This window comes from Melopsittacus undulatus, chromosome 8 (assembly GCF_012275295.1).
Source record: "Melopsittacus undulatus isolate bMelUnd1 chromosome 8, bMelUnd1.mat.Z, whole genome shotgun sequence".
Classification (NCBI taxonomy): domain Eukaryota; kingdom Metazoa; phylum Chordata; class Aves; order Psittaciformes; family Psittaculidae; genus Melopsittacus; species Melopsittacus undulatus.
The window spans coordinates 55,920,166-55,940,995 of NC_047534.1; the positions used below are offsets into that span (position 1 = coordinate 55,920,166).

A 20,830-nucleotide genomic window follows, 5' to 3' on the forward strand; every position below is an offset into this window, starting at 1 on the left:
TGAACATCTGAACATTAAATATTTTCTTAAAGATACTGGTAATCCTATTTACATCTCAGCCTTTATAATGAATATTTCAGTAATATCAATTGTATTTAAATATGGCAAAATATTATTTTAACAAGAATGAGATTATTTTCGGTAGTTGTATTGGAAGTAGAAATGGTTGTATTTTGGAAAAAAAAGATACAAAATATGTTGATACTTCAAATAATTTCATTTAGGTTCCACCAGATGATGAGTCCAGTCTTCAAGAAGAGGATGAAGATTTGGCAAAGGCTTTGCGCACTATTGAAGAGCAGGCTGAAGATGCCCAAATCTTAGTAAGAGCTACCTAAATGTCTGTAATTTTGTATGCACTGGTGGCTTAAAATTTACAGATCATAGTTTAATTATGAAATATTTGTGAGAAAAAGATAGTCTCCTTACTTTTGAAGTTTCTAGAGGTAAGCATGTGCCACAGTGGAAAAGGTAACTTATTTTTGCTGGGTTTCATCATTGAACTTCTGTTAATTTCATGTTCCATAAGGAACCTGATATTGCAGATACGTGTAACAAATATATAGGCAGAGTCTTTAAAATAAAAAGATGCTGTGGCAATGTATCAGTATTTCATGGTTTGTTTCTTTTTCTGAGCATATTGAATGGGAGTGTGATCCCTGACATGGGAAAGAAACAATGCCTAAGAGTCGCAGAAGCTTGTACATTTGAGTACTTTGCTAGAAAAATCATTCATATATTGAAACTAAAGAATGGGCAGTTATACTATGTTAAACCAAAGCACGAATGAAATAATCAATCCTTTCACACCATTCATTTTTGACACTTCTTACACTTAAAATTTGATTTCAGAACAGTCATGTAATAGCTCAGACTTACACAGTAGGATTGTTATATTGCATTTTCCAAAATGCTTTACCTGGAGTTACGTGCTTATGACAGCCTAATGGAAAAGTGCTTTTCCCTGCTGTTTCTAATATCACCACTATCTTACAGCCTCATCAGTAAGGTATTGTCATAATCTTTGTTTTGCAAAAGCAAATTGTTAGTAATGCGAAGAGAAAATAAGGTGAATGATTCTTAACATCAAAATGGAGGGAAGATGTGCGTTTTCTTTTGCAGCAGTTCAGTACAAAACAGATCAGTTTTGTATTCTAGATAAAACTTTGAATGAAAACTGGCAATACTGGAGTCTTATATATTGTAGCTGAATATAACGGAAAACAAAAGGGAAGACAGCAGAAATTTTTAAGACTGAATATGCTTTTTGTTAACCAAGTAATGCCAATTCGTATGTTATTTAGGGATAATTGAAGTTACGTCTGTGTGAGTTGACATACAAATAAAAGCAAGACAAGGAAAAATTTTTTTGATCTATTGATCTTTTGACAATGCTATATTTAAATAATATTTTACCTCCTTTTTTGCTTAAGTTTGAGGAAACAATATCTATCCCATGTATTCAACCTGAAGAAAGTGTTACCTTTCATTAAAACCAGAGAAGAACATGCATGCTGAAACTCTGACTTATGCTTATGCTAGTAGATGTCTGGCTTTTTGTTTCTTGACTCATTTTTCAGGAGAGCTCACTTTTTTGTAGTTTTGAAATGCAAACATTATTTTTAGCCTTTAGACAGAAAGACATGAATAGAAAAATGTGTTAATACACTAGGTACTTCTTTGACACCTTTCATAACAAGTTACTATATATTTTGTGAGGCTTAGTGACTAGATTATTTGATGCTAACTCACTGGAAAAACCTAGTGCTGCAGCAAATGCTTTTGGTCACCCAAGTTAGAAGCACTGTTTCTGTGGATTAATATTGACTCAACATCCAACTTTGAGCTAAGAAGCACAGTAGAAGACTGTCTTCTTCACACAGTAAATAATTAGTACACTTTTTCAAGTGCTACCTTCTAATCACGGCTGAAACAGGTTAAATTAGGTTAATAATCATATCTTGGAGCAGCTACTCTGGGATAAACAGTTTTAAGTGATTGTGTATATTTGTTCATAGTAACTTGTACATCTAATATATGTTGAAGGTTGCATTTCAATACCAGATACAAATCATTAAGGAAATTATATAGAGAAGGCACAGATAAAGTGATTAACAAAAATATTTAACTGATTTTCCAAATGCAGATAATATAAATATTCACAGTTTCTAAACTGAGTGATTAGTTTCTTTTACACTCTATGAAAAGGTCAAGTGTAACCAGGAAAATCTAAGAAAGAAGCTTATTTTCAAACTTTCTTCTGAAAGTAATTAGCCCTAATTACTAAATGAAGGACAGCAAGCATAAGCAAAGGAGAGGTGGTGCTGTTCACCTTTAAAAAGAAATTGGTGGGTAGGAATCAAAGCTATGTTTTAAAAGGCATGTTTGAGGCATGTTTCTTGATCTTTGCATGTGTGTAGTGGAACTACTGGTCATAGAGGAGTTTGAAGCTCCCTCAACAATTACAGTTTGTATTTTTGTTTGAATCCCAACAGGGAAATGAGGGTGGAGGAGCTCTAATTTCTAAATAGCATTTCCCCCTAGTCTGGTGATGAAATAGCAGCTGATTGCAAATACAGCTGTGCTGGGCTGTGGATAGCAGTGGTTCTGCCTGCTGTTCGTGTTCTAGTCATCATTTGTCCCTCTTAGCCACAACTCATGATTTTTCCTTTCTTTTGAGACATTGCAAAGTAATACAAATTTTAAACACAAGCAGCACAATATTTCACTTGTAAAAGAAAATCATCAGCTGGTAGTGACCCTAGGAAAAGGGTACAGAACTTCTGGAAAACCACATGTGAAAGACAGCTGGCTGAAATACTTTGTCCAGTAGTTACAGCTGTTCTGCTTCCATTCCAGGATCTCTATTTTCTTAGTATCCCAAACGATGATGTGAAGTTACATTGTCCTTCGTTAACTTTGTTTTTAATGTAGGTTTGATCTTTTTTATTTGTTTGAGCATGTTACAAATCCATGAATTCCTTTCTTGCATTCTTTTTAGTTTAAGAAGTTTAACAAGAATGTACTTGGTTTACAATTAAATTGCCTTTTCCTAAATAGGAATATATATATGAAATTGTCACACTATTCTATGGGTAGTCATCCAAGGTTACAATTAACGAAGTGGTTAGTTAGCCTAGTGTCTCTCACAAAGTCTGTGGAAGAGCTAAGAATATAGTTCTGGTTTCCTGAGGCCCTGTTCCAATGCTCTGTCTGTTAGACTGCATTCATTTTCCCCTGTATTGTTCGCAGCTTGAGCTTTGGTTCCTGAAATGATTTTCAGTACTAGCATCTAGCCAATAAATTTACTTCTGCACAGATGAAATGAATTTCTATCATAATTCCATTTATTAAGGGAATCAAACTGTGGTATTTTTTTCCAAAGGCTGGCTTTATAGATGTGTTTGGGAAACTACAACCAACAGTATTAGACATTTCCCTCCCTTTAAAGAAAGAAAAGAAGCAAGAAAAGGGATGCAGCTGCATGTCTGCAAATGTACTCTTTTTGGTTCTCGTGTTGCCACAATTAGAAAATAGACTTGTCTGATGTACTGTATTTGTAGTAATGAAAATATGCTGAATTCTGTATTGCGCTTGGCATATTATATTATTCATAATACAGTGCTACATGGCCTTGATTGTACTTTACAATTCTTCCTATTTATATTAGGTAGGTTGCTTGGATTAAACACAACATTTTCTGTATTGTCCTATAAGGCTATGAGATTTTTCCAGTGATTTTATTTTATTGAGAGGAATGCCATTATCTCCAGGTAATTTATGTAGTCATGTTGATAGGGTTCCCACTAAGGACATGAATAAGCCATAAATGAATGGAGTTATCAAAAATCCCTGGCCCACAGATTCTTTTATAAATGGTTGGAGGGAAATAATTCATAGTCACAACTTTCAGCATGACTTGATAACTATCTCACTATATTTTCTTCAGTTTTGATAGTGTTAAAAGGAAAAGGAGGTGGGCATGTGTGGAAGTGGTTTCTGCTTCTCATCTTTACAGTGGTATATTTTTTCAATGATATATATATATGTGTATGTGTGTATATCTCCTGAGTTTCAGGAGTGCACTAAGTGATGGTTGTCAGGCCCCAGATGGTTCTGTCACCCTCTCAGCAGGAAGCAGGCATGTGTAAGGTAGTAGTTTGTCGTACACGGTAGCCGGTGTTGTTGAGCAAGTCCACTGTAGTGTTGTGCCCATGTGAAGTTACCAGATGCTAAGACCCTAATATTTAGGTATATCAAATTGTTGTAATGAGTTTGCATCCTGAATAAATTAAGCAAACCTTTGGCTGCCAAGTTGTGGCAGTGTCTCTCATCTGGTTATCTTTAAATGCATTTGGGAGGGAGGGGAGACTAGTCTCAGACTGGATCATATTTTACTTTTTTTCATACTTCCTTGCATCTTGAAATCTCTCTAGGAGAGATTAATATCAAACTGTGCACTGAGATGGCTGAAAGGGGTTGAGTGAAGGAAAGAAATTTGCATTGAGACAGAAAGCTGTGAAAGCTCTTCTTTTTATTATTGTTATTTCTGCTTCCCTCTCCGTCTGTAGTAGGATTTCTGTTTTGTTTTGATTCTGCTTTTGGCAACTGTGCTTGACCCATGAACTGAACTTATCTGAATAGCTGTCTATCTTGATGGCACTGGATGAGCTGCATATGAAGTCTCAGTACACCATCTGCATTCTGCTAACGCTTGTAGCAATGTCTGGCAGCTCCATTCACTGCCTGCATAAGGGTGTTGGGAAGAAAAGGGAGAGTTGATCTTTGTGTGACTTCCTAAGAGATCTAATGATGGAGATACAGTTCTTTCAGTCTCTCCATTGCATGCATTTTTGCAAAAAGAATACAAGCCATTTTGCCATCACTTTGGAATTTGGCTTTTTCCATTAAATGAAGTGGTGGTTTTTCTCATCAGTAGTTTTGAAGGTTGCTGAAGGGTACACGAGTGTGAGAACTAATATTTTCTCTCTGGTCATTGACACAGGATCATCCATCAGTTTAAATAGTTCAGGTCCATATCAGATTATGGCAGGTTCAATATACTTAAATCGGGTGAGTTTTTGAGTTATTTCTCTATAACCTTTTACAGTCCTTGACATTAGAAGGAACAGTGATTACAAAGGAAGCATTCAGCTTTACTCCAGTAGATTTGTGACTTTAGATGACTTCAGAAATAGAAGATATTAAAATTAGATTTCTCTTTTATGATTAATAACAATTACCAAATCTCAATTTCAGGCTTCACAATCAGTTCTGACCTCTGAGAAATCAGTTTCTGGAGTACCTGGAGCAATGGATGACTTCTTCTGCAATTTCCTGGTCAGATTGGGAATGTCCAGAACCCTTGACTGCTTTCAAACAGAATGGTAAAATATTTTAAGAGTCTGAGAATTATGAAGTAGATGCTCAAGATTCAAATATTTCCAATATTTCAGGATATATTTCCAGAAAACCCTTTTAATTAGAAGTCAATCTTAAACATGTAATGCTTTACCCAGTAACTATGTTGAGAATGAGGCTGCAAACTATAGTTTCAAGGGCAGACTTTCAAGAAAGCTTACTTCAGGGAACTCCTAAACAGGTATCTCTGAAGAACCGGGTGCATTTCATCTACCTGTAAACCTGAAGTGGTCACCTGAGGCCTCTTTTGTGACCAATAAAGAGAAATACTCTTTTTCAGGATGCAACTCATCTGAGTTGTTTAAGCCGTCTCCTTTAAGGCAAATTAAGTTGTATTTTGTAAAGTATGTTCTGCTCTCCACTGACCAATGCAAATTAAAACCAGCTACAGTGCAAAGACTGATCATTGGATCAGGTGAGTCCAATACAAAATGACGATGATTTCACTTCAGCAGTGCTGAGAAGTCATGTGGCTTTATTTTCTTAGTTTCCAGAACATGAGTGCCTGTTTAAAAACTGCGTATTTTGTAGTATGCTACAGTATGTGCACTGTAATTGGATGGATTTGGGTATTCATCGTAGCTAAGTAGATTTCATCACTGTAAGTGGAATAATCACAATTTTTGGTACTTGGTAATTTTTGGTACATCAATCAAAATAATATGGTCATTTTTCCCCTACAATTTTAATTCTTATAGTGATCAGAAGAGTAAACTTGAGCTGTTATTTTTTTCTCCCAGCTTTTATAGATTGCAGGGATTTTGTCCATTGTTGTAAATAAGTTTAAACATGCAGCTTTGTCTAAATACCCCACTTTCTCCTCCTTCATATATGGAATCCCATATGATGTATACTCTTTCTATAGTTCAGTAAGAATGATGTGCAGGCATGCTGCAAAGCTCAAGAGGAGAACTGAATTATTTTGTAGCAAATGATGACAGTTGTCAAAAAATTGTTTTGAAATACTTTACTTAGAGGCTTGCTCTGCATCTGTAAGTTGCATTGGAAAGATTCTGAGAACTGGAGACACCTCTTTGAGTTATCTTGTAGTCAGTCTTCAAACATCTTATTTTTTCCTACAAAGGCCTTGAAGCTTTTAAATGGATTTAGTGGGGAGTCCTTGCTGTTGTTTGCAAGGCTCTGATGTTGCTAGTGTAGAGCTCGCTGGTCAGGGATTGCCTTTGGAATTAATGATGATCAGCTTTTTATAGCGTAACAATGCAACTTAAATGACTCCTTAGAGAAGGAGCCCTATACTTCTGTGTTCTTTTTAAACAAAAGAAGTGATATGAATAGCATCAAGTTTGAAGTCTGAATTTTTTAGGCTAAAAGATAATTAATACTAGACAGATATAAATAGCACCTTCTTATGAAACTAGAGCTTGCTTTGAAGCATGTAGCCTGAATTTATATCAATGGCAAAATTCAAAGTGCTTTTTAACAGAGCAAGCGCAGGCCTTAGCAAACCCTATCTTGTAAGTCCTTAGCTATACATATATATTTTTCTCTATAAGTACTATTTTCTGCAGCATTACAAATGAGCTCATTGTATCAGGTTCTGCTCTTACTGTATTGAGACTTTTTCTGCATTAATACCTTATTTAAAAATGTTTCATGTTGATTTGAAACAGATAACTGACAATATTAATGAAACTGAGAGCAAATTAGTGTACTTGGGGTCCTCATTATGTATTGGGATGACACTCTCATGCTGTGGCGATCAAGTCCTAATGGAATTTAAAATGAGAAATTAATTAACATACAGAAAATGTATCAAAAGGCTTGCTTCGAAATAATTGTGTGTCTGAGATCTAAAGGTCACTTTAATTGGACCAAATTATCTGTTTACTTCAGAGTTTGAGAAAACATTGTTACTCTCTCCAGCTGTATGAACTGTTAGGATTTGATTATGTTTTACTTTAAGCAAAACCCACTCTTTTTGTACGGTGTAATGTGTCATTTCATCACACTTGTCATGATTTTTTTACTTGTGGAGATATATTTGCATGTACATGTTTTTGCCAGCTATACTTTAGGCAACTAAAAATGAGATTTAAATTATTTTTTAGAATATCTAATTTACCATTATATTTTCTATTTGTTTGATATACAGAACTTTATAGTGCTTTAGTTGCTTATTAAACATATTGGATTGGCAGCTTTGAAGTATGAAGTGCAAGGGCTGATACTGTAAATTCATGCATCTGACAGACCATTCCTCCTAATCCCAGAGAGCTCACTGCTCCTGAAAGCATGTTGCCAGTCTGATTAAACAGATGAATCATTTGCTGTTCTCACATATGCACAAAGTTATCACTGTGGTTAGTTAGTATACTCACTGGACTGGTATCTCTTAAGTGTTCTTGGAGACCTGGCAGTGTTTCAGCTTGGGATTAAAAGGAGAGTTGCAGACTGAGTATAGAAACGTGATTTGAAAGTGCTTTTCTGTTTGATGTGGCTAAATGTGAGATGACCAAGCAAGGTTAAAAGCCATGTTTATCTTCTTGTGTGCCTTGCAAAAATCACCTGGGTTGTGCATAACAGAGCACATGCAAGAAAGTTACTTTGTCTGCTCTGAGCATAAAGGGTAAACTCATTACAGAAAAAATCCCTTTTGCAGATTGAAGACAATGGGTATAGGCTGTGAATCATCCATGTCACAACTCTCTGAAGACACTGGAAACAATCTGCTTATTCCAGGCATGCCTAAGCTCTGTCTGCTCTCTGCCCTCTTTGGCCTGGAAATCATACGATTACATTAATATATGTTGTTGCTCTGAGTTCGTAAATCCCAAGAGAAACAAGGGTTATCAGTTTCAGGATAGTATCAAACTAAAACGCACTCAGTTTTTGTATTAGAACTGGCTCAGAACACAAGTGAAGTAATAGCAAGTTTGATTTGCAAAAGGCCATCTGAACATACCTGCTTTCTTGCCTGCACAACTTGATAATAGAGATTTTCTACTTACACACTGTAATAGGTTGGAGGAGTACACTAGCACAAAAAGGTGATTTATTTTTCTGCTGTCATTTCTTTCTTAGCCTTCTGTTGAAATGATATAAGACATCAGTTGGAATGATATCTTTTAGTAAGAAGTTCTTGTAAAACCTAGAATTTGAAATTTTAATCCCTGAATGCATCTCTAGGTGACTTATCCCTTAGGAAAAAGCTGTTCTGTGCTACCTATCAGTAGGGTCTGTGCAACCTGATTCCTTTAAACTCTAACAACTTTGAATTCAATGTAATGTATATATATAGTAGCAATGTGTTGGTTTTAGTCAATCTGCATGGGGCTTGATAATAAAATTGTAGTTGAAATTAGGTTTCCAGATTCTTGCTTAATTTTATATAGTGGTTCAAGAATAATTACTCATTTCTGAAAAGCTTAGGAAAATACATGTGTGTGCATGGAACTAATGTAATTTGCATCCCAGTTCCCTTCTACAATTGAAAGAAGTGAGAACAAAAGCTATTTGGCAGTCAGCTAGATATGTAGGAGTTCTAGAAGTTTTACAGGACTAGGTTGATGAAAGATAATGAGATTTCAAATTGCAGTTTTGTTGCGGGGTTGTAGCTGCTCTGTGTCAGCTACATGCACAAAAGCCTTAATTTTTAGTACTGTTTTCAGACAAGGGCATAGTGAATTTATTGGCATTAATTGTATTTCATTAAAATTGTCTTTCAGAGTTCTTAGCTCTGCTGGAGGCTAAATTCATCAGTTATCCATGTCTGATGCATCTTCATGCAGAAGTAATGGTTTACATGACGTGCAGTTAGGTCATTCAGTTGAGATTTCTGGCAAATGAAGGAATATATAGAGTTACGATAATTTGTGATGAAAAGTATCCTTATTTTGCAATATTTCCAACAGGAATTGTACCTGCTCATCAGTCAATATTTACTGGGGGGGAAGACTAAGCTTTTAGTGTTAAAGCCTGTTGCCACTGTCATTTGCTTAGGAAAACAAAAGTGATGACAGAAAGAATTTTACTTCAGATGTGTTCAGTTTAACTTTTGAAAGATCGTTTATTTACTGTTGGTGACTGTGAGTGACAGCTTAATTCATAGGGATGAGCATTCCTAGAAGTGTCCAGAGGTTGCAGATAAGTAGCTGACTATAATTGGATGCAATTTGGATTCAAAAGCTGTTAACATGCTCTCCCCCCCCCTTTTTTTTTCTTTTTCTTTGGAGGCTGTTAAGTAAAAGTTGCTTGTTGAGTTAGAATCATAGAATAGTTTGGGTTGGAAAGGACCTTAACTGGATGATCATCCAGTTCCAACCCCCCTGCAGGGACACCTCACACTAAGCCAGGTCACCCAAGGCTTTGTCCAACCTGGCCTTGAGCACCGCCAGGGATGGAGCGTTCACAACCTCCCTGGGCAACCCATTCCAGTGCCTCAGCACCCTAACAGTAAAGAATTTCATCCTTATATCCAGTCTAAACCTCTGCTGTTTCAGTTTGAACCTGTTACCCCTTGTCCTGTCACTACAGTCCCTAATGAACAGTTCCCCCCAGCATCCTTATAAGCCCCCTTCAGATACTGTAAGTCTGCTATGAGGTTTCCAACCAGACTTCTCCAGGCTGAACAGCCCCAACTTTCTCAGCCTGTCTTCATACAGGAGGTGCTCCAGTCCCCTGATCATCCTCGTGGCCTCCTCTGGACTTGTTTCCAGCAGCTTCATGTCCTTGTTATATTGAGGACACCAGAACTGCACACAATGCTCCAGGTGAGGTCTCACGAGAGCAGAGCAGAGGAGCAGGATCACCTCCTTCGACCTGCTGGTCACACTTCTTTTGATGCAACCCAGGATCCCTTATTCTACAACCACTTTTTGTTCCTACAGCATGTTTTATTAATCTAGCTATGTTGTGCTTCCTGTCTTCAAGTTTCAAACCTGCTGCTTGTGTCCAAGTGTGGGAGATAGCATTTAGTATTTATTTTGAATTACTGATGTTCTTTTCATACTTTCTTCCTACTGGGGAAAAAAAAATCTGCACAGGTTCAATATATTTTTCACCTGAAAGGCAAAAAATGTTCATATTACTCCTCCCAGGGAATTCCCATGAACAGCTTCTTTCAGCTGCAGTCATAATCAGCAGGAAAGCTGATGGTGGGACTGTCTTTATCTGGTATAAATTACTTACCGCTCCATTGAGCCTATGCTGAATTGATATGGATACAGTAGTGCACAATGTCTTTGTCTTCCATGGGTGTGTAAGGGCTTGTACGAACTGAAGGACTAGCTTTTCTGTGTTTAGGACAGAAACAGATAAGAAATAGCTGTTTTGTATGTATGTGTTCTGGCTTCTGGAATCACCTCTGCGATGTCTGCTTGCACAAAAGCATCTTACGTTCATATATATAGACCTGAATCTTCATGTCTTTTGAAACACTTTGACATATCACTTATAATGATTCCTTTGAACAAGGAGTGTTCTGCAGAAGCATTTATTTTGTGTAGTGCCTGTCAACTTTTTCTTTTTAATTGCTGCTTTCTTTTTGGATAGAAGGTATTTAGGTATTTTCAATTGCTCAATAGTTAAATGCCTTTAAAATAAACCTAATATGAATAGTATTAATGCCTATATCCTTTTTACTGCCAGTTAGAGTATTCTTAGCTTTAATTGACATCCTACTGAAAGATGGATAGTCCTAAAAGATATGAGACCAAGTAGGCTTCATTGCCTGGAACTATAGGTGTTCCTAGGTTGCTACATAGCATTACATGCTGCTCCAGATTCTCCTTTTACTTCTCAAAAGGCAAGTTAGTCTGTACAAATATTTTACTAAAGTAGCCTTCAGGCTTCTACATCCCAGAATCCTGTTTTCATGGGGGCTGGTATAATAGGTAAATATTGATAAATAGAATTTAATGAGAGGGCAACGTAAGTAAAGAGGGAGGAATAAAGAAATTTCCCTAGGTGAGCTCTGTCTTCTATGCTGAAGATAGCTCATAGACTCATTTATCCAGATTATCTGCAGCTTTGCCATTTTACTTGAGTCCCCAAAGATTAAAGTTGCATGTAAAAGCATTGTGAATATATACAAATGTTATTTGAACAAGAATATTTTTTTCCTGTCTTCTGTGTAAGCTGTTTGGAAGAAAGGAAGGCAAAGAGCAATTGTGTAACCTTAAGTATTGTTATGCATAACATGTCTTTTGGTTATTATGAACTGTAATGCATTTTAGGATGGAAAGTAGTAAAATAGAACAGCATGGTGCAATAGTACTATTGCTAATTGTTAATGATCATAGAATGTAAAGGCCTTAAGATGATAAATATCTTTGTAATTCTAGTTTAGGTAAATGCTAGCATGAGAGGGGAGACATAATCGAAGTGAGAAAAAAGGGAACATGGAATATAATATCTCTGTTTCTTTTCTACTAGGTATGAACTTGTACAGAGAGGCCTGCTCACAGCCAAAGACATTGAATCGGTTCCAACTGTGTATATCCGCAACCAGCAACTTGAGGCTGAAAATATGCAATTGAAGAAAGATCTGGAAAACTATAAACATGCTGCAAAGTATGTTATTTGCTCTTACTGACACTTTGATATACAGTAGTAAATGGCCACATAAAGTAAACCTGAGTTCTGAATGGAAATAATAAGTTCCTGTTTGTTCTGCTGGCTGCACATATTTTTACTTCTAGCTGCCACTTACAATTAAAGTTCAGGTTTCTCTGAGCTCTGTTAGAAACCTAAAATCTCAATTTCTTTTATTTGTGTTTACTGAGCTATAGAAAATAATCTTCAATATTCAGTAATCACAACAAGAGAGTATATGTAGAACTGAAAAATAAACAGTTATGTGAATTTTGTATTAAAATACAGAGCTATAAATTACAGCTACTTCAAACTATTAATATAGGAAAAAAATCACTTCTGCATTTATTCATTTTTTTAATTGCAAAAAGTCTATCACTCTGGTTATACATATGTGTACATTGTAGTATTTGATTTTACAAGGCAGTTTTATTTAGTGATAATAGAGTTAAAATATTTAATCTATGTGTTGGAGAGGTGCAATAATGAACTACACGTGAAATAGCCTTTTCTGAAGAATGGTACATCTGCACATGTATGTGTTCATTGAGAATTTACCCTAAGACCTAATTATGTGCTCAGTTCAGTTTTGTCAGTGCATGGTTTTAAAATATAGAGCTGTAAAAAATTACCTTCATCTCCTTGATTTTTCCTCAAGATTGCCCAAGCTACTAATTTTCATTTAGATTGTTCCTTTATATGGAAGTAGCTACTCAAATGTTAAATAATCATTGCTGCTGCTAATAGTGGTGATCAAATTATTTGCCAATGATAATGATTTAGTACTTTTTAACTTAATAAATTAATTTACCATAGTCTAATAGTTAAAGAAACAGCTTTAATAATAAAGTCAAATATTGTGTAGTCTGAATGTACTGCTGTCATGGTTTAAGCCCAGCCAGCAACTCAGAACCAAACAGCCTCTTGCTCACTCCCCTCTTTCTTCCTCCCCCCACTCCCAGAGTGATGAGGAGGAGAATTGAAAGAATGTAACTCCCATGGGTTGAGATAAGAACAGTCCAGCAATTAAGGTGCTACCACCAATTAATAATGATGATAAGGGAAATAACAAGGGGAGAGAATACAGTTGCTCACCACCTGCTGACTGATACCCAGCCCAACCTGAGCAGCAATCTGGGCCTTCTGGATAACTCCCCCCAGTTTATATACTGGGCATGACGTGCTGCGCTATGAAATGCCCCTTTGTCTAGTTTGGGTTAGGTGTCCTATCTCCTTTTCCTCACGGGTTCCCCTCCTTGTTGTCAGAGCATGTGACTCAGAAAGTCCTTGGTCAGAGTAAACATGACTGAGCAGCAACTAAAAACATCAGTGTTGTCAGCGCTGTTCCCAGGCTGAAAGTCAAAAACACAGGACTGCACCATCTACTAAGAAGGAGAAAAATGACTGCTGCTGTTGAACTGAGGACAACTGTTGCACTGGGAGATGGGCCATATAGAAAACATCCCTCTTTTTTCACCTGCAGCTTCTTTGAACAATGAATAGTTAGGGTTTGTGTCTCATTTGAGTGGGAGAGAAGGACTCTGTAATGTATAGTAAAAGAAGAAAAGATAAGGATCTGGCCCTTCTGAAATTTAATATTGTCAAGAGTAATTTTAACAGGCTTTCCTTCCTCACTCTTCTTTCTTACCTTTTTTATGAAGCAGAACTTGCTATATCAAGGTAGTCGGAGTGGATTATGACTTGGTAAGAGTTTTCCTGGCTATGTTGTGTTGCTACATGATTAAAACCATAAAGCTGAAGACCATTTCACTGGGGTTATAAATGAGTTGGGTTTTTCCCATGTCTCTTTACTCTTCAAGGTGCCAGAAAATATTTGGTAGCAGATGTCTAGTTAAAAGGCTGAAAGGTGACATGATAATGTGCAACAGGAAGAAATCAGGAGAGAGAAAAGACATAGCCTGTAGGAACCTATCATATTGGCAGCCTGTTAAATAAGACTCCTAACATTCACTAAAGTGAACTGTGCTAAAAAAGAACCCAAAATGGAACAATCCATGCACTGACACTGTGCCCTATTTTGCTTATGAAACCTAAAATAGTAATGATCTGGTGGTAAATCAGTCATGTCACCTGTGTGGTATTCCAGAGAAGGCAGTGAGATGTAGGGGAATTTGTATGACAGATTAGAATTGAGTAAGTTCTGTTCATGGGCATTTACTGTTAAATATTGCACTTATTCTGTATGTGCCTTGTTAAAACACTTATTGAAATTAGTCCTCCTTTATTCACTTGTAGGGAGAGCTTTATTCTCAGTCTTCCTCCTAATACTAGAATGGAATATATGTAGATGTGAAACTTGCTTTGTGCTGATAGTCACTACTTCATTTTTCCTACCTTGGTTTTTCAACATTTTCATTGATACTAATGTTTAAAGTTCAGCACTTCTGTGACATTTATTTCACTTGGGTTTGTGGTTTGGGGTTTTTTTTTGTTGGGTTTTTTTTAGTAATTTATGAATTAAAGCAGTAAATGAATTTGTAAAATGGAGCATTTCTGCTGCATGTATCTTGAGTTGCAGTGTTCCTTTGAGTCTTTGGAAAAACCCTGTCTTGTACTAAATCCATTTACTGTAGTGAATGTTGTTCATATGTTCAGTACTGGAGTTGGTACCCTTACTATGGTAAAGCAAGTATTTCAGCAGGAGCCAGGAGCCAGGATTACCTGGAGGACAGTTAGTTTTCAGGTATTGAGAGAGAATTCACTACCTGAAACTGAAAACAGAGTGCACTGAAGATATTGAGTTGACTGGTTAGAAACTAAGAAATCATGGGCAAAGAAAGTCTGATATTTTGCTCTGTGGATGAGTCAGAAAACTTTGAGATACAGTGTTGTGAAGTGTATTTGAAGATTTGAACTGGTATTTCTGAGCTTGGCATTCCTGAGAGCTGTCTTGCAGAAAGGAGATGTTACTTGGGACTTTGGCAGTATGGGGGCCCAGGATAAATGACTAAACCAATTACCTCATGCTTTAATGTTTAGCAATTAGTGGAAGACATTCAGTGTTTAAAAGCAAACTATAACTGTATTTTGGATATTTTAATATAGTGATTGCATGACAAGCAGGAGGGCTAATAGAGTTAATTGCTGGCTGCTGGTTACAATTTGTTATTTAAAGAGAAAATCATTGTCAGGTTTGTTTCCTGTATGCATTAGGTATGTGTTTTTCATTGTCCAATGTCTGAAGGAATCTTACAATGTAATAACAAAATCCCTGGATGCATACAATAAAAGAAATATTAGCATAAATCTTCTACTCCAGAGTTAGTGACAGTTATTACTTTAAGGTTTAGATGTGCTACTAATTTTATTTAGATGATTTCAAAACCCAAACATTGTGATAGAAATCAAAACTAATTTTACCTTAGTTTGCCCTGTGACAGGAGTTAGAGAATACATTAAATGTACCCCCTTTCTCTTGTATCTTGAAGGCTACAGCTAAGCCCTGATTGATTGGTAAGGGTTTGTTATCTCAAATGGAAGCATAGCTATTCTTTCCAATATGCAAGAAATATTTGAAAATATCTTTGAAAATGATCAGCTCTTACAGGAGACTAGTTAATTTTAATTCATTGTCTCCTGTGATTTGTATTTTAATATCCTAATAAGGTTTGCTAGAGTTGAATAATAATAGATTGTCATTTCATAGGAATGTTAAATTCTGCCTGTGTGATGAATTGAAATAGCTTGAGTCACCTCCATTTCTTGTGTTTTCCTATGACCAGACCCTTTGTGTTGCCATTTTATTTAAATGTGTCAGTGACAACATAATGCTACATCAGGTTTAAGATGGTGTTAATCATTAGGACTGCTAAGTGTGCTATTTATAACTTAATGATTTAGGTATTAGGTAGACAGAAAACTGTGCACAGCTTTTCTGTGAGGTTTGTAACTGAGTTCACAAATGTCAGTTATGAAGACTAAACACTTGCAAGTATCTTTCTGTCTTGATTTTTGGAGGCATGCTCACAAATATACACCCAGTTTACAGCCACAGTAACAATCAAAATATAAAGCAATCCTGGAAATCATATTTATTATTACTGTTAGTGCTATTGCCAGCAATAAAATCCTCAGCTGATCTCCTATTTCCATGCTAAAACCTAACTATTTCTGTGCATATTTCTCCACTTACATCATGGAAAAAAAATGAAGTTCATGCTTCTTGTATTGTGCACCATGTTTAAATGTATCTGTTTAATTATATGATACATTTGCATGCTTGCTGCTAAATGCTATATAGAGTAAAAGTAAGAGTATGTTTTCTAAACCTGTCTTCATTAAAATTTTAGCATCTTGAAATAAAGTCCCACCTAAACTCAGTGTGAACCAGGCACATAACTCACCTTTGAAAACCACTACTTAAATTTATTGGACCCTGTCCTTTTTTGCCATTTTTATGAAACTGCTTGCTTGGGAAAAGTTTAACTGGAGAGACCTGCAGTCTTTGACATATGTATTAAGTAAAAGAAATGTATTTTGGCTTGGCTATGGCAGTAGCAACATCTTTTTCCTCTTAAAACAAGCCGTCTGCTCTAGCTCTGAAGGGGCAGGTTTTGTGTTCGAGATATTATGGCAAGTCAGATTTTGTGAGTAGTGTCACGATGGAGTTGTTTCACAGAATTGTCCTGAGACTACAGATTCATTTACCTCTTAAATGTTTCACTGTTCCAAGGAACTTGAGCAGAATCATTGATCTATAATTTGTATCCCGATACCAACAATTCCTCTGTTTCTCAGCTTTTGTGCCTATGACCAGTGCTCCTTTGAGCTGTTCACTGTGTTACTGCAGGGGCAGCCCTGCCTGTTTTGATTTCACTGCCAGCTGTGACTGATACGTAGTGGCATTAATTCACAGTGCTGCTCTTCAGATCTTTCTGGTTGTTCCTGCTACAAGCAGCAATTCACATATAAATGTATGCATACAGCTGGGGTGGTTGGTATAAGTAATAAATATAGCAAATGCATATGTAGTAAATATAAATTATTTGTGCAATTAAATATAAAACACTGTCAGTTGCGAGTCTTCTTCCTGGACCTGTGATTTTGGCATACTCTGCTGTCATAGTGGTTTTCCTAACTCTGTGTCTCCTGTTAGAGAGGAAATGAGCTTTATCTTTTGTAAAGAGCAGATATCCAGTTTCTGTGCAAGGTAATTTTGGGCTTCCTTTCCAATTAGGCAATTCATCTGGTAGTCTTTCCTGCCAAGCCACTGTCAGTGAAGGCAAGGAGAAGGTATATGGAATATATACAGAGTATTTTAATTTATGTTTATGGAGCGAAGTATCTCAGGGTGTCCTATGGCTGTGTAGAATGTGCTAAGAGAATAACTGGTTATCGATATGTTTGCCATTAATTTTGAAATGGGTTCTTTTTTGCTTCCTGTTGTCATACAGGACACACCTGGGGGCAGGCTGCAAACATGAGTGAATAGAGCCCAGGACTTTTCTAGCACAATTTTTTTCAAGAAGCTCTCTAAACACATTATTCTCAAGGCAGGCATAGTTATCCTTCTGTGTGTGTCCTTCTAGCATGTACCATTATGCTGGCTGTGTGTCCAGATGTGATGCAGATACTAGAAAATCAGTATTGCAATCCATGTTCCTGTAGTGTTTTAAATCCACAAGAAGCATGTTGTTTTCTAATCACCTGTAACTTGAATATATACCTCCACAAGAGGCACTGTGCTTAAAGTAAAGTTAACCTCAACTCTGAGATTTATAATGCCAGAATGCTTATGGATTCTATCTAAAGGAACAAAGGGAAGGTGAAGAGTACCCATAGTTTGTAGAGCAGCTGGCAGCAGAAAGACCTCAAAAGCGCTGGGAAGTATGTGTTCTCCATCACAGGGCATGCTACCAGAAGTTTAATTTTGGTAGTCATGTGCACACCTGAAAATAAATTCTATATGTGTTTGACATACCTTGATGAGCAGATAATAGGAGACTAATACTTCACTCTTGAATTTTCTGTTTGCATATAGCAAAGCAAAAGAGGCTTTCCTAAAAATGCAGAAGGAGCGTGACTTCCATCGAATGCATCATAAGCGAGTTGTCCAGGAGAAAACCAGGCTTATTTGTGACATCAAAAGGTAAAAAATCACTTTAGTCATTATACATGTAGGATACATGTGTACCTGATAATGAGGTAACACTGTGGAATTTGAAGTTCTAAAGTAAAGCTAGCTGCAGTTAGTGTGCTGATAAATAGTAGCACCATCTGACCATTTGCCTGTTCTTAAAAGTATTTATCACACCAAGTTCAGAACCATCGCTGATATTTTCTGTCTTTTTACATCTTGAACTTCCTACATGAAACTTGCTGTGTTACTTTGGTTACAAATAAGCCCAAACTAGTCCATTGGTACTGAATAATTTATTTTATAAAATTTAATTCTATAATTCTGTCTTTCTGGAATTCTGTAAGTTTCCTATTAACTCTTTTTCCGCTTTATCTCCATGAATAGAGAGGTGGCAGAGTTGAGTTTGAAATTTCTTCTTCCCACATGCTTGTCAGCTCATATTTTAAAACAATATAGGGGAGTGGCTTACATCTGCAGCTCCAAACAATTGACAGAATCTTATTGATACTACTGTCAATCAGTGTGTGTAATAGCTGCTACGTATTCTGTATCTTTAACCTTGAAATCCATACATACAGCAAGAGAGCACTATTCACTGACTTATTCTCTGTGTGTCAGCTTTTTGCAGGATGCAGTATTTTGAAAGCTTTTAGTGTCACATGTTTCTCTAGAGAGATTATATATATATTTCTCATTTTTAGTTGGTCTGAAGAATTAGTATTTAAATGTAATGTGCAGTGAAGAAAAAGAGCAATCATATTATGACTTTTGTCTAGATAAGGATCTTAGTTGCAATTCAGGTAATAGATGTAAAATCTTTCTAATGAAATATCATCCATCAGCCAGAAAACAGTTGTCAACAAAATTAATGTGCAGTATGTGTATGAAGGATTAAGAACAGGTCAAAATTAGGTGGGTTCTTTTAAAAGGTAAGACTAAAGAGACTATGAATCCTCTTACTAATCTGAAGCACTCTTGTGGGTTTTTTTTTTCTTGCTGTATTCTGGTTGGGTGGTTGCCTACTAAATATATTTGCTGTCTCCTCTGTGTTGGCCTTTTGTCACTTTTATTCTTTTATTAGGGATAAGGAAAAAGTTACACAGACAGAAATCTCTGGTTTAACTAATCTTTGAGGAATCATTTCTCCTCTTCTTTTTCACAGGCTAAAGGCACATTATGCATCATATGAACCAGTGCTCAAGCAGTTGACTGAAAAATACCAGACTGCTCTGAGACAGAAAATGTTAACTACTTTGGAGAAAGACAGAGCAGTTGGGCAGGTAAACACCACTATGGTGAACACCACTTCCATAGCTGTAAGAAATGCTTTTGTTTTTTACTTTGGTAAATTCACAGGATATTTCTATTAAAGCAACTCACTTATGCAATAGATTGAAGCAGAATATTTTAGTTAGTTTCATGATGTTTGGTGGAAATGTTAATATTGAAAGTATATAAAAACTTAGTCCCTCAAAGTAGTAGTTCTTAGCCTGTACTTGCTCAGTGCAGCTCTGCGTGAGTCAGCAATGTGCAAACCTTGTTACACATTCACTGTTGACAGCTTAAGGAAGAGTGTGATATTCCCACAGATTCGCATACTTTCATCTGTGCCTTTAGAAATCTATTTATTTTCTCCAGGAATAACTTTCCAAAGTTAAAAAATACATGAGGATATAGGACAGTTTTTCTGTTTTGAGTGGAATAATAGAGTAATATTTTGCTTCTATAATCTTATCTGATGTATAGGTTGGTGTACAAAATACTCTGTTCCTTTAGCAGGAAGTACTGTTAACACAGATAATTTTCTGTTCTTCATCCATTCTGTCTTGCCTGTCTTTAACCAATAGGTTGCTTGCTTAAAATGAGAAGGAAAAAAACCTCTCCAGATGCACTGTATTTCAACAGTAGCATCAATTATATGTAGATAACATGAAAGGGATTTACCATGCTTGCACTGTCTTGTAATAGTCCTCATCTCTCATTGCCTCCTTGCCTCTGCCTATGTTTTTACTCAGGTCACCAGAGGACTTATTTCTAAAAGTCTAAAGATTATATGTTTGAAATTTCAGTAAGTAAAAGGAAATGTCCTGTAGGAAGGTTACTGTCTCTATAGAGTTATGTTGCATCAGGAGTACAAAAGAGAGCAGTTCCAGTGCTATGATATTTCAGGAACATATGTAAGACCTTATGGAACTGTAGGCACTTAAAAACTGTATGCATTCTAGAGTGGTGACTTTTTTGGTAACACATACCACCATAATTTGTGGCATTTTCTTAGAAGAGAGCTATATATCATATCATGCCATTAAGTTAAAGGTAAGTGCAGGGGGTAGCAGTGGCTAAAAGCTGATGGTACAGTAAGAGCCCTAATATTCGGCATTATTTTATTAGAGCTGTGAAAGTATTTTGAGAGATTCTGGACAGTTTTTATTTTACCAGATTGTTTCACTGGGTCTTGAATTAGGAGTGATGTTTATAACTTGAGACAACAGTTAGAAAAATTAAAACATGTAGATGGAATTCAGTACTTAAATATGTAGGCATAAATGCTGTGTTGTGAAGAGACAGTTCAAAAGCAGTGTTTTCATATTCTCTCTTCTTGTTCTCTGCTCTTTTTGAAATTAGGTTGCAGATTTGCAAGCCGCACTACAAAACTTAGAGCCTGGATGTGCTATTCAGATGCCTGTGACAAAAGGTACAGTATTTCCATCACCAAGCTTAGACTGGCTATGGGTTTTTTGTTGCTATGCATTTCAG

General features: G+C 36.3%; 1 protein-coding gene across 1 annotated transcript in view; it reads left to right on the forward strand.

The window, feature by feature from the left end:
- The window catches only part of SPAG16 (sperm associated antigen 16), a 387,730-nt gene that overhangs the window by 3,785 nt on the left and 363,115 nt on the right, over window positions 1-20,830 (forward strand). The window contains exons 3-8 of the mRNA XM_034065775.1: window positions 225-323; window positions 5,260-5,387; window positions 11,815-11,952; window positions 17,975-18,082; window positions 19,236-19,353; window positions 20,699-20,768. Of these exons, the coding sequence (XP_033921666.1) occupies window positions 225-323; window positions 5,260-5,387; window positions 11,815-11,952; window positions 17,975-18,082; window positions 19,236-19,353; window positions 20,699-20,768 (661 nt within the window). The remainder of the gene's footprint in view (window positions 1-224; window positions 324-5,259; window positions 5,388-11,814; window positions 11,953-17,974; window positions 18,083-19,235; window positions 19,354-20,698; window positions 20,769-20,830) is intronic.